General features: G+C 41.7%; 1 protein-coding gene across 4 annotated transcripts in view; it reads right to left on the reverse strand.

Annotated features, from left to right (window-relative positions):
- The window catches only part of DCUN1D1 (defective in cullin neddylation 1 domain containing 1), a 34,914-nt gene that overhangs the window by 19,382 nt on the left and 1,467 nt on the right, over nucleotides 1-14,065 (reverse strand). Inside the window, exon 1 of one of the 4 annotated variants that reach the window (XM_077879815.1) lies at nucleotides 10,903-11,055. The exons of the other annotated variants lie outside the window; for them this stretch is intronic. Coding sequence (XP_077735941.1) covers nucleotides 10,903-10,905 — 3 coding nt within the window. The 5' untranslated portion in view covers nucleotides 10,906-11,055. Of the gene's footprint in view, nucleotides 1-10,902; nucleotides 11,056-14,065 lie in introns of those variants that run through there. 4 annotated transcript variants of the gene reach the window in all.

The following is a 14,065-nucleotide window of genomic DNA, read 5'->3' on the forward strand; positions in this document are numbered from 1 at the left end:
GTCTCTCAGCAAAGTACTTGGGTTCTTGCTGAGCTACTACTGTGAGGGGAAAAAAGCACATGAGCAGGGCACACATTATTAATAGATGGAAACAGTTCTGTGGATTAAGCAACACAACTGAGAACCCCAACATCTTTGATCTAGCCCACACTGACAAATCATAAACCTCAATCCCCTGATTATACAGATGAGAAGAGACCCAGAAAGTTAAGGAATTTGTTTGAAAATCACCCAGGTTATTATAAGTAGAAATGGGACAAGAACAGAAAAATCTCATGAATCTGAGTCTTAGTAATCTTTCCATAAACCACACTGCGTGCTGTACATATTTATAAGCCTTTTGAAATTTTCAAGAAAAAGACTACCAAAGATATAAATATTTCCACCTATTACAGAGTAAAAATAAGAATATGCAAAATCAAATATGAGAACCAACCCTATCTCCTACGATATGAAAAATGTTTATGCCCTGGAGTCTGATTTGTCAGTCACACTTCTCTCTCTGTAAATATGTTATTGTTTAGGGTTACAGATGAAAATCTCAACCTCTGTTCTACATTAAAATTCAGGAAATACAGGAGCACCTGGATGGCTCAGTGGCTGAGTGTCTGCCTTCGGCCCAGTACGTGATCCCGGAGTCCCGGGGTCTGGAGGTCCCAGGATTGAATCCCGCATCAGGCTCCCCACAAGGAGCCTGCTCCTCCCTCTGCCCATGTCTCTGCTTCTGTCTGTGCCTCTCATTAATAGTAAATAAAATCTTTTTTTAAAAAATTCAGAAGCCACAAATTCACTAACCTCATGTTACTTCACTAATAACTGTACCACCTCTGGATATCAGATAACTCACGCCACGTTCTACAACACATCTCTCAGATGTCTAGGATTCTTCCTTTTTGAAAACTATCTCGAGATTTACTATTCAACTGCAACAAAGCCACAATGAAATCAAATGCCAAGGAAGACACTGGACTTATACTGTTTCACTGAAAGGAAGCCACTTTGATTTTAACTTTTATTATTAAATACTATTTTTAAAATTAGTATACCTTTTTCCCTTGAGAGATACTGTCTACTGACATACACTTTTAACTTTTCTTTGAAGAACAGAGAAGTATCTGATGGTCATTATGATCACTAGTGACCACTGTATAATATTGTACAAAGCGCTGGGAGATTAATCTGGAAGTATACCAACTACAGGCCACATCCCGGAAATTAGTTTTTAATTAAGCCTGAATTAACTGCTTTGTATTAACTTTTTCCCATTCTCTCAAAAGTTAGAGGCAGAAAAACAATCAGGATTATTTGGGGGTTTCATCATTCAGTATTAAATCCAGTGCTCTGTTCCCTGAAATTTGAATCATTTTTGTTGAAAAGAGGAAGGAAAAATATAGCTTAAGTCACTTCTGCAAGCCAAAAGAACGGTTCAGTCTACAATAACTTCCTGTCACAGTGCCAGATATGAGAAAACTGGGGAGCAAAGATAAAAAATCATCTTATCCACAGAAACTAGTAACAAAATTATACAAATGAATTACTTAACTCCATATCTTATTTGGGAAAAAAAAGGCATATGTAATAAATAATGTCTATGTATATGTAAATTAAACCATTTTAACTGGTTAAAGTTTACAATATACAGCACAATACCAATATATTTTAAGGAAAAGGGCTGCAGCTGTTCAGCTTCCAACACCATAAAGGCTCATGAGTGAAACCTGGCACAGAACTGATAGGATGGGTTCCTGCTAGGCCAAGAAGTAATACCCAATCCCATTCCTGTTAAGTACCCTCCCCTTCTTGTACTTACAATGCACTCTTAACCATTTTTCTGTCAGCTCTCTATGCCTAGAATCAATCTTCACCATGTGTTCTCCTACTAGGTTGGATGGACTCAGTTCTGTAGTCTCCAAGGCTGTCCTAGAATAAAGCTGGAGTGTACTACATAGGGCTGCCCCTTCTCCAAGTCTCTAGGAGACCTCTAACACTCTGATTTTGAGACTATGGCATCAAAAGTTTAAATTTCTATCAACTTAAGGAAGAGAAAAAGGTATCTAGCCAGCAAAAAAATTATTTTATGGGGGATGAGAGGGTGGATAGAAAACTAAAGTAGAAGACAAAAACAGATGGATCTTCTCTATTTCTACTACAAACGCAGTGGGGATCTTCCTAAGAGCAAAAACATGTGACAACTACAATGATTCAGCACTCAAATAAGTATATGTCATTCACATTAAGATTTATTTAAAAGAAACTAAATAAATCATTAAATAAGGCTAGACAACACAATCACACAATCTTCAGTACTCAAATGTGAAAGCTAGATACCAAAAAAAAAAAAAAAAGAAAGCTAGATACCACATTTTCAAGGAAGTTCAGTTTTGAAATAAGTAAAATGTATAAAATACAGGATATTTTCTGATTATTTTTAATTCTAGCCAAAGGGGGGTGCTGAGAAAGGGGGGAGAGCAAAGGTAGGAGAATGAGAGGAAGGGAAAAAAAGGAGAGAGGTGTTGTGTTTTATGACAGAAAACTAATTACAATTGTATACAGTTACCAAAGTTAGAAATACTATTATAATATGTATAGTAAAAAAAACACTTATTTGCTCATCTTTCCAAAATAAAAAATCTGGTTATCAAGTCTTATTGTTTAATGCTTAAATCCAACACATCTGTAACTTTTTCACTCAAGAAATGTATGAATCACATTTAAAATAATAGTTTATGGGTAGCCTGGGAGGCTCAGTTAAGCGTCTACCTTCAGCTCAGGTCAAGATCCCAGGACCCTGGGATTGGGAGCCTGGCATCTGGCTCCTTGCTCAGCAGGCAGTCGGTGTCTCCTTCCCCTCCCTGCCCCTCGTGCTTTCTCTCACTTTCTCTCTCAAATAAATAAAATCTTTAAAAAAAAATTTTTAAGTATACTTTTTTTTTAAGTATACATTTTTTAAAAGGATTTTATTTATCTATACATGAGAGACACGGGAGGGGGAGGGGCGGCAGAAAAACAGCCAGAGGGAGAAGCAGGCTCCACGCAGGGAGCCCGACGTGGGACTCGATTCCGGGTCTCCAAGATCAGGCCCTGGGCTGAAGGCGGAGCTAAACCGCTGAGCCTCCGGGGCTGCCCCTAAAAATTTTTTTAAAGTAATAGTTTGTGGCTCCTGGGTGCTCAGCGGTTGAGCGTCTGACTTCAGCTCAGGGTGTGATCCTGGAGTCCTGGGACCGAGTCCCACACAGGCTCCACCCCCCCGCCCCAGGAAGCCTGCTTCTCCCTCTACCTATATCTCTGCCTTTCTCTGTCTCTCATGAATACATAAATAAAATCTTTTAAAAATAATTTTTTTTAAATTAAGAAGTAACAGTTTATCTGGAAAAAAAAATACTTTGGATGTAGCCAAGTATCACAGTCAAGTACATTTTACCACTAAACCTATGAAGTCTAATGATAGAAGAATGGGGACTCAGAAAGGCTTTAGAATAAAAATAATAATGATCATAATGTTTTTAAAAAATCCTTCTTATAAGTATTTCCCTCAAGACAAATAATGAACATGGAAAAAAAAATTTTTTTTTTGGAAAATTATTTTCTGGTCAACTAAGTCCTACCAATTCCAAAATGGAAATAATAATGGGCAGTATTTTTAAAGCAAAAACTTAAGATACATTTTATTATTTCTATTATTAAGTTTCAAATTCAGTCTCAACTCCAAAAAAAGAGACCAAGGTCTTTACAGTTTTAAAGGAATTAATTTTCTAAATTCTAGTTTTCTCAGGATTTGATGAATCTAACTCACAAAAGGCCATGTTTTAAAAATCAGAACACTGTAATGGTCACCCATAATTCTCACTAAAAGCTCTGTATATTGATTCTCACGTGTTTACTACATGATTAACAGTTTAACTTTACCAGAAACTAGAAGAGCTAGTTTAAAGTCCAGAAAAACCATATTTTCCATATATGATACATTGTATTCAGCAGATATAACCAAACATTACCAATATCCCCAACCACTAATCCATAAAAGATTCCAATAAGATTACAGGTCTGAGGTCAAAAGTGGGAGGAAAAATCAACTCAACTAATGAGACTACCCACTCCTAGAGAAGACTTTCACCTGGGGGCAAAGTTCTGCAGAAAAGCCAGACTAAGAATCCAGGTAGGAGAAGCTAGAAATCCTCTTCTTCCCTTCTACCTGCACATATGGTTAGTATAGAGTGTAGACTCTCAAACCAGACTGGCAGGATTTTAATCCCACCTATGCCTCTTAATTGCTGTGTGACTCTGGGAAAATTACTTAATCTCTCTGTGCTTCAAGTTCCTCATCTGTAAATAGAGTGTGAAGGTCACATGAATTAATTCAGGTTAAACTCTTAGAACTGTAGCTAGCACATAGTAAGGTCTCCTTTCAAGCGCATCAAGGAAAGAATACTCCAGAGGAAAAAAAAGTTTTATGCAAAAGTAAAATAATCATAATTAGAAAACTAGCAGCTAACATTTGAGCTCCTACTGTGTGCCAACACTGTGCTAGGTTTTTAATTATTAACAATCCTGCAAAGTGGTGATCACTGATTCCATTTTACCAATGAGAAAATCAAGCTTCAGAGCTCCACTTATCTAAGAAGACAGACTTACACAAAACGTAGCAGAGGTAGAAAATAAAACCCGGGTGCCTGGCCTCAGGGCATGTAGTCTTTCCATTTATTCTATATTGTCATCAAGTGAAAGAGAAAACATAAAGGGGCAAAAGTGCAACCACTGACTAATTATGTGTAAACGGGAGGGAGGAGGGGAATTGTGAGCAATATTTCTTTGCCTATTTTTATGTAAAAGTTAAATAAGTGATCAACTGACCTTTCCCCAATTCTCATGTAAACAATCTGCATTCTGACTAAAAATTGCCCATTAAGCATTCCCTCACAACGTAACTAAAAGGCTAATTTAGGGATGGAACTTCCCTTTTAGGGTTTTCTTGGGAGGAAGAGAAGAGGGAGATGGGTTATTTTTTAAGAAAAGTACTTCAACAGGAAGAAAAATGTGTTTATTGTCATGTCATAGTCCATTTTTAGACATGTCCACAATCTATAGCTTTAAATGTAGAGACAGAAAACTGAAGAGTACTGGAAGTCAGAACTTCCTTTTCCAATGAGAAGGCTTGAAACCCAGAGAAAATACAAACACGTACAGATTATGCCCCCTAAATAGAAGCAAATATATACAATTTCAAATATTAAGCAACACAAAAAAACAGTATTCTTTTAGATTATAATCAGCAGTTTAGAATAATTATTTATGGTTAGGCCTGTGCCTCTTATCATTCATCCATAAACTTCCTGTACTTTCAACGACAGACTCTTCTCCAAGAGGTGCTGTACCAATACTAAATTGAATGTGGAATACTATACTATACGATGTAATTATTGTAGTCAATGATGTTTTATTTTTTTATTTTCTTTTTATTGGAGTTCAATTTGCCAACATATAGCATAACACCCAGTGCTCATCACGTCAAGTGCCCCCCTCAGTGTCAATGATGTTTTATATAATAGCAATTCACCTGAAAAAAAATATTACAGAAAGTGTAAGATTCAAACTGGTTTTGTATGTTTCTCAATTTTGCTTGGTTCAGGACGATTTCCTGCATAGGTTTTTAAAAAGTATCCTGGGACGCCTGGTTGGCTTGGTCAGTACAGCATGAGACTCTTGTTCTCAGCGTTGATAGTTCAAACCCCATGTTGGGTGTGGACCCTAATTAAAAAAAAATTTTTTTTTCTTTAATATATTTAAAAACAAAGTATTCTGTTGGCAGAAATTTAAAGGATTTTCTTCTCCTCACCTTAAGAATTATTATTCAAAAGGTGACCTCCACTGTAAATGGAATAAATGCTTTGATTTCAGCAAGACTTTTCTATTAAAAAATTATTTTTGCTAAATCCTGATTATAACACAGAAAATAACCTCCTTAAAATACTTGTGTTACCTATATTTCAAATGATTCTCCCAAATTAGTTTTTAAACTTCTAACAAGCAGTCAAGGTACTAATTTAAACTTGCTTCTCCTCTCCATAAACATCTTTTCTAAAGAAATCTAGAATTAACAAAAAGATTACTCAGGTGAAAACAAAACAAAGAATTAAATGAGAGTTTAAAAGTTCCATAGTTAAAGAAGTTATGATAATGACTAGCATTCAAAAGTCATGTGATATTCATTCCATAAAGAGAATAAATAATCCCTGAAAAATGGAATCTCCTAATTCTAAGATCTGGTATCTATTCAAATCCTAAATCCAAAAATATTAGAATCCTATTAATAATAAATAAGCACTCTAAATATTTACTGAAATGAAAATATCCTAACATAACAAAGATATGGGCCATAAACTTTAGCAATTTATCTGTTGCTGAACATCACATTTGATATTGAGGGATTCAAAAGTGTAATGCAAGAGGATCTTTAGAAAAGGACTCTTTAAAAGTAAGTATCTCTTAAAAATTTACAATGCAAACCATTAGTGATTAGGTACTAATTATATAAAACAGATTCAACAAACTGATGAAAAATGTTTTAACAGCATTTTTCTCTTCTGTTTTTGCTTTTTTTTAGGTGGGGTGAGTACACCTAAAATGACTAGGTAAACTAGATAGTCAGCAGGTTATTCAAGAGCTTATTTGTGTCCACAAAGCAACTGAATCCTATTTGGAACTATTTCTCTTCATCAAATGTCATGGCTATTACTATCACAACTTGAACACCACACACTGAAATTTAAAAGGGAGCTTTCTCACATATTTTCAATATGCTTGACCCAACCTATAAGGCCATAATGGAAACAGCAACTTAACTCAAATAAGCTCAGCTTTTTTAAAACTTAAAACGAAACACCACCACCCAGAGAGTTAATTTTACTTTCAACTCTTTTACTATATGTACCGAAAGTTTTAATTTTTCTATTACTTAAATGTTTATATCAGATGATTTCATTTGATACAGAAACAACTAGGTCACTATGAAATATGATAAGGAAGAAACAAGAGTGAAACTAATCAAAAATTCCACACCTATACTGAAAGACCATTTGCTGGATTTAAAAAAAGGGGGCGGGGGGCATAGACAAAGTGTATTAATCAGAGACCAGGCTTCTAAACCACCCTCTGCCACATACTAGCTCTTTACCCTGGTCAAATCATTTAGAACCACTAAATTTCCATTTCCAGATACAGTAAAAATGAGGTAGCAACAACACCTGTCTCAAGACTGAAGATTAATAACAGTTGTAAATTGACTAGCCGACAGTATACTCTCAATAAATGTTAATGTCCTTTTTTCTCCCCAAAGGACTAATTTTCTCCACATAGCTATTAAACTATATACAAACCACTAGAACATATTCAAAAGCAATCTATGGACAAGATTTTGTGGCTTTTATTAAGTAGCATGGTTAGGTAAACTCAAGGGTCAACTAGTTTTTACTGTATACTCTAGACACTCATCTTAAACAGAAGTGAAAACCCTGTACACAGAAGCTGCAAGGTAAAGAAAACTATAGTAAGGGTTTTGTTTTCAAAAACTGCTTTAAAAAAAAAATAACTGCCTATATCGTTGTAACTGGACACTATAGGAGAACAGAAACGGAGTCTATCATACTACTCGGAACTCTTCAGCAGCTTCCCATTTCTCTTAGAGTAAAAACCCAGTATCCTTACACTGCCCACCCACGCCTGCCCATCTCTACTCCTTATGGCTCAGAACTTCTCAGCACCCAGGCCCAATATACCCCCTTGCCCCCTACACACTGATCCAGCGCACTGGTCCCACCACATTTCTGTGTGGCTTAATCCCTCATCTCCTAGTCTGCTCAAAATTCACCTTATCAGTGGTGCAGACACCATTTTGCAAACCCACCGCCACTGGGCCTCCACCATTCCCCCAATCCCCCTCCTTAACACTGCTTTTCTCCCATAACACTCAACACTTTCTAACACAGAAGAAAAATATATACTATGTTTATTATTTGTGTCTCCGTACTAAAATGTAGCCCTCACAAGAGGAGGGATTTTCATTTTTCCTGTGAAAGACAAAAAATACAAACACACTCCCAGTGCCCAGAACAGTGCCTGGCACAAAGTGTTTAATAAATAATTACTGCGATGAATTAAGGCCCTCCTTTAATTTACTTGTGGATATGCAAAAGAATACAAAGTAAGTTCTAAAGAGACAAACTTAAACAGGACTACATTCATTTGGACTTATAAACTCTATATTTGTTGAAAGTGCAATCTTAAATTTCAAAGTCCATACAATTTTTAAAAAGCCATTAAAAGCATTGTAATTAACATCATTAGTCATCCATATGAATTTTGTTATTTAACATATTCATTAATAACACATGGGTTTTCCTCTGCTAAAATGAATAATGTAATTTAATATCAAATCCAATTTTGAACAACTTCTCTAAGATTCTAGGTAAGTTAAGAGATTACATGTACCACAAATACTGGTGGAAACAGTGAAGCAGGAGAAAAAGTTTCAGTTCTGCAACAAACAATTTTGCAAACTTGAACCTCAAAACCTCCTTGATCCTCAGTTTCTTCTTCTGTAAATGTGAAGAGGAGTAAAACAGATCATCTCAGGAACCATTTCAGGTCTAAAAAAATCCTATGCCATGAATCTATAAAAATTTAGGTTACCTGGTACACACTCTTTACACATCTAATAGAAATTAAAATTAAAAAAAAAATTAAAATCAAAATTGAATAGAACTTTAGAAATCATCAAATTCAATCCTGTCATCTTACAAATAAAAAAAAACAGAAATTTTGAATACTGTTTAAAAGAGTTTCAAGAATAACAGAATATTGTCTAGTTTTGAAGTTATCTTTGGACCCTATATGTGTCAGGTAGGTTAACTGAACATTTTTATACAAAATATTTCAGATATCCCGCCATTTAAGCTTGCCCTAGAATTGACAGTAACATGTCTTCTAGAAATAGGTTGAGCTACACATACTAAGAAACATTAGCTCAAAGATCGTATCCAGAAAGTTATAATCTAAATTTATGATGAAAACAAAACTAGAAAAAAATCTTACGGCCTAACTTCTGTTAGAGTATTTGATGATTAGGTTTCTAAAACTAGAGCATGCCAAGTAAATTCTAGTGACATGATCTGAGTCCAGACGTAGATAGCGTTTTAAGTTAGTGGTATGTTGCCACTCCTGGTATAATTAGGCTAAGTTCCCAAACTAGCCAATTTAATATTAACAAAAGGACAGAAACTTGCAAGCTCCAATCCAAGCTGAACTCTTTGCGTGAACCACATGAATCCTGAATTACTAAGCAGGTGATGAGCATTATCAAGAGCCTGATTTCTGGAGGATGCTGCTGATTTAGAGATTATGATGATCAGAGCACATTTCAGCGCCCTCATAGAGTGTTTACCAGGGAAATTACATTTCATCACTTAACACTTACTACCCGTCTACATGCCAAGAGTCTGAAAACTTTAGGAGTAGCGTCTGCGACCCTCAAAATACTTTTTAAAAACTGAGAAACTGCTTAGTCGGCCTAGTAGATCTTGGAACACTGCAGTATCAGTCCACATATTAACCTACACTTTCATGGCAAAGTTTTCTTACAAATGCGGATGGAAAATTTTCACGAAACTCACCATCGAGTATGTGGCAAGCCAAACCCCATATCCATACATGACACCCAACTGCTGCTGCCAAGTTAGAGGCTGGGGCTGGAGAAGTGTCATTCAGCAGAAATCAGCCCGAATAAAAACAAAGATACCGGGGCATTCCCCGAACACAGACACACACAGACACCCTCCTCAAAGAGGCCTTTATGTTCCCCAGGAGCAAAAGGACAACAATATCATTTTTACTGTCTATTCCTACAGTAACCTGCATGGAATTCAACTCAAGCTCACACTGTCAAGCCAAACATCACTTTGGAGAAGAAAAAAAAAAAAAAAACAGAGACACCCCCCCCCCCCCCCCAGTCAGGTACAAGATTCCCACAATGTAAACAGATAACTTGACTACCATCTCTTCAAGCTGGGAAGACTGTTGTTGGTTGGGGTTTGTTTTTTTCCACCACCCCCTCCCCCCCCCAAAAAAAAAATTAAGAAGAGGGGAACAAACTTGACAAACTGTTTGTTTTTTTTAAATCACAAATGGTCTTCAACTGGCAACATAAAGCAATTACTCCTCCCACCCCAAGCACATTAAACATGTGCTCAAAAGGTAGCAAGTGTGTTTCTCCCAATTCCACCAAAGGAGAACAGGTTGCACTTCCGCGCTCCCCGCCCCCATCGCCCGCCTCCCGCCTCCCGCCGCCCGCCCCCCTCTCCGCCCCAGCTCAGCGGTTTCCCCTGCTCTCGGCGACCACAGCCTCCACCGACCGGCCCGGTAAACTCTCGTTTTCCAAAAGAGCTACGGGGCGCATCGGGAGGGGAGGATGCTGGGGAGGGAGCGAGGGGGCCGCCGCCGCCCGCCCGCCCGCCCGCCCGCGCCGCCCGGAGGCTGGAGGGCGCCGGAGGGAGGCGGGCGTCGGGCAAGTCTCGCCTCCTCGCCGGCGGGGCGGAACCCCGCGCCCCGCGCCCCGCGCCCCGCGCCCCGCCACACACAATGGGGCCGCGCGGGGCCGCGGGGCAGGCCGTGCCCCCCGCCCCCGCCCCCGCCCCGCGCTCCCCGGCGCTGCCGACTAGGCCCAGCTCCGCTCCGCCTCCTCGGCTCTCGCGTAGCGGCAGCGCCCGGGCGGGAAGGGGCGGCGGCGGCGGCGGCGGCGGCGGGGCGCGGGGCGCGGGGAGCCCCGGCGGGGTCGCGGCGGGCGGGGGCGGGGGCGGCGGGGCCGGGCCCCCGGCGGCGGCGGCGGGCGGGCGGGCGGCCGCAGTGCCTCACCATGTTGGTGTCCTCCAGGCCTCTCCCCTCCTCCTCCGGCTCCGCAGCGAATGGACGGCGGCGGCGGCGGCGGCTCGTCTCACGGGCTTGCCGGGCTCCCGCTCATGCGCAGTGCGGGGCGGCCCCGGCGCGGCCCGAGGAGGCAGCCCCGGGCCGCGGGAGGCGGAGGGACGCGGAGGGACGCGGGCGGGCGGGCGGGCGTGCGGGGCTTCCCCGGGCGCGGGGTCCCTGCGCGCGCCGACATCCTCCCGCGGGGCCGGGGCCGGGGCCGGGGCCGGGGCCGGGGCCGGGGCCGACGCGCTCCTCCCGCCGTCGGTCGGCGCCGGCCGCGTCTACACCCGCCGGAGCCGCCGGAGCACCGGACGGACCGTGCTGCGGCGCTGCGCCCACCCCAGACCACCCTCCCCATCAGTACCCCCCCCCAAAAAATTAGGGAAAACACCTCCACCCCGTGTCTCCCCCCCCCCCAGTTGCAATATCTGAGCTGCATCCGGTCCCCCGTGAGGTCATACGGACGAGAGGAGACCTTAGTCTAGGCTCAAACGCCCTTTAGGATGGCACAGATTCTTCCCAGACCTGTGTCCCCCGGGAGCCCCGGAGCTCTTGGCCCCGAGTCCTCAGGCGTCCAGGCCAACGCATGAGTGGCAAAAGTTGCTGCATCAACCCCTACTGCTTGCTCTAAATATCCCCCCCCCCCCCAGTTCAACTTTCCTGGGATAAGTTTTGGGAAGTAATTGTGGAACTTTTTTTTTTTCTCTTTCCCCTAATAGCTAGCACCACACCAGTTGCACCGTCCAGGCCTGGCCTATTCTTGGTTCTAAGTCTTGGGGAGGCAAAGAATACCAGGATTCCGAGCCCCGGTTCGATTGGACAAGACTGTGCAAACAAGGAGTTCTCAAAACACTGTTTGGAGTGTGGCTCCAGTGCCCCTAAGCAATTGACCATCCAGTTGGAGAGGTGAGACACTTTGGTCCGTGAAGGGACGAAATAAAAGAGTTTGGATGTGTTCCAGGACCGAACAGAACCAACTTGAACCAACCTGTTATCACCATGGTCACTAACACCCACTACCCCCTGCCCCCAACATGGGCATAAGTTACCAGATCAACCCTATAACTTCAGGGCTTTGAAGTTCTTATCAAAGCAACAGGACTTCTTTGGCAACTCCCCAGGGCCATTTGACACTTTCTGGAGCCAGCCGCCTATCAGGAGCTCCCAGAACTCCACTCAGACAGATCTCTGGCCACCACGGTCCCTTGCGAGGTTCTGGGTAAACAGCTCCAGGAGGACAGGCCAGATCTGCTTGGGGCAGCAAGCTGGGAGCTGGCCCACATGCCTGGATGTTCTCCAGGAACTCACCTAGATTTGACCTGACATGTTAACATCTAGGGTCTTAATGAAACGGATTCACTGTATCTCTTTCGCAGCACCGTTACACTTTACTGGGGTAATAGCTCCTCCGTTTTGTTTAGGCTCTTCTTCCCAATTGCCAGATCCAAAGTACAATTCTCAGTTCTCATTCTACTTGACCTCTCTCCTTCATTTGAATACTTCCTCCGTGAGTTTCTTCTCCATCGTTTTCCATGATTCCACTTTCTTCTATATTCTCCTTCTTCCATGACCATTCTCCTTTGCCGGCTCAGCTTTCTTTGGCTCTGACCTGTTCCTGAGCCATCCCTGAATCTCTTCCTGTATACAACCTGTGTCACGCTCTCACTCACATTCCCACAATGTCAGCTGCTACCCAGATCTTGAGGAGTGATGAATCTGGACCTCCAGCTCCTCAGGAGCAGGCCTGAACACTAGTTTTGGTCACATCACAGGCCCATCAATTTGGACAAATCCCAAACCTTATTCCCGAGCCTGCTTTCCTCCAGTCTTTTTTTTTTTTTTACCAAATCACCCAAACTAGAAGTCCAAGAGTCATCCACAGCTCCTACCTCAACCCCTTAATCTAATCGGTCACCAAGTCTTATCAGTTTTAACTTTGAATCTCCACTCTACCCTCCACCCCCCAGCCGAGCCTTTAGCATATCTCTTCTCATCAGTAGCCTCTTAACTAATCTGGCCTCTACTCATTCCCCATTGCTCCAGAGTTCTCTTTCTACAATACAAACGTGAATTTGTTCCTTAAAATTCTCAACAGTCTCCATAAACATGAGCCTCATGGCTGTGACATATCTGGCCAGGATCTGTGCACCTACCTTATTTCCCTCCACCTTCCACACAAATACACCTTAAATTTCAGTTGTAACAAGCCAAGCTTGCCCTACTCCTTTGTGTCTCCTTGCTTTCTCTCATTCTGCTATCCCTGGCATTGGCGCTAATACTAATTGAGGGCTGCCATGCACTATTCTGAGCCCACAGCACTCACTAACTCCCATAAGCCTCACTTCAGCCCTATGAACTGTGCCCAGTGATCACGCCCATTCTACAGAGGAGGAAACTGAAGCACACAAATGTTAAATAACATGCCTAAGTTTCCTTGGCTGGTAAGTAGTAGAACTGGGATTTAAGCCCACATAGTCTGGCTACAGACTATTCTCTTAACCACCATACTCTATTTCCTACCAAGGCCTCATCTCAATTTAAAGACCATCTTCTCTATGATTATCTCCTGACATCATTCATTCCTGGATTACAGCAGTTAAGCATTGTTTTCCTTTCTGTACTTGTGACACCTTGTATACTCTCCTATTACACTTAGGACATTTTTGACATCATACAGTAATCATATGCCTGTGTGACCACCTCCCCTGCCAGACTGTGTACTCCTCCAGGGCAGAGACTCACACATCTTTGAGTTTTCAGTGTCAGAGCAAGTACCTGACATATATGACATATGCATGTGCTACATGATAATAGTTGAATAAATTAAAAGAAAGAAGATTGGGATGCCTGGGTAGCTCAGCGGTTTAGTGCCTGCCTTCAGGCCAGGGCGTGATCCTGGAGTCCCGGGATCGAGTCCCGCATCGGGCTTCCTGCATGGAGCCTGCTTCTCCCTCTGCTTGTGTCTCTGCCTCTCTCTCTCTCTGTGTCTCTCATGAATAAATAAACAAATTTGGTCTTATTGATCCCATTTTAAAAAATAAAATGAAAGAAGATATCTGATATCTGTCAATTTGCCTTAAGGCTATGCCTATGTTGTTTGTTATTGTAATGG

Source organism: Canis aureus, chromosome 31 (assembly GCF_053574225.1).
Source record: "Canis aureus isolate CA01 chromosome 31, VMU_Caureus_v.1.0, whole genome shotgun sequence".
Lineage (NCBI taxonomy): Eukaryota > Metazoa > Chordata > Mammalia > Carnivora > Canidae > Canis > Canis aureus.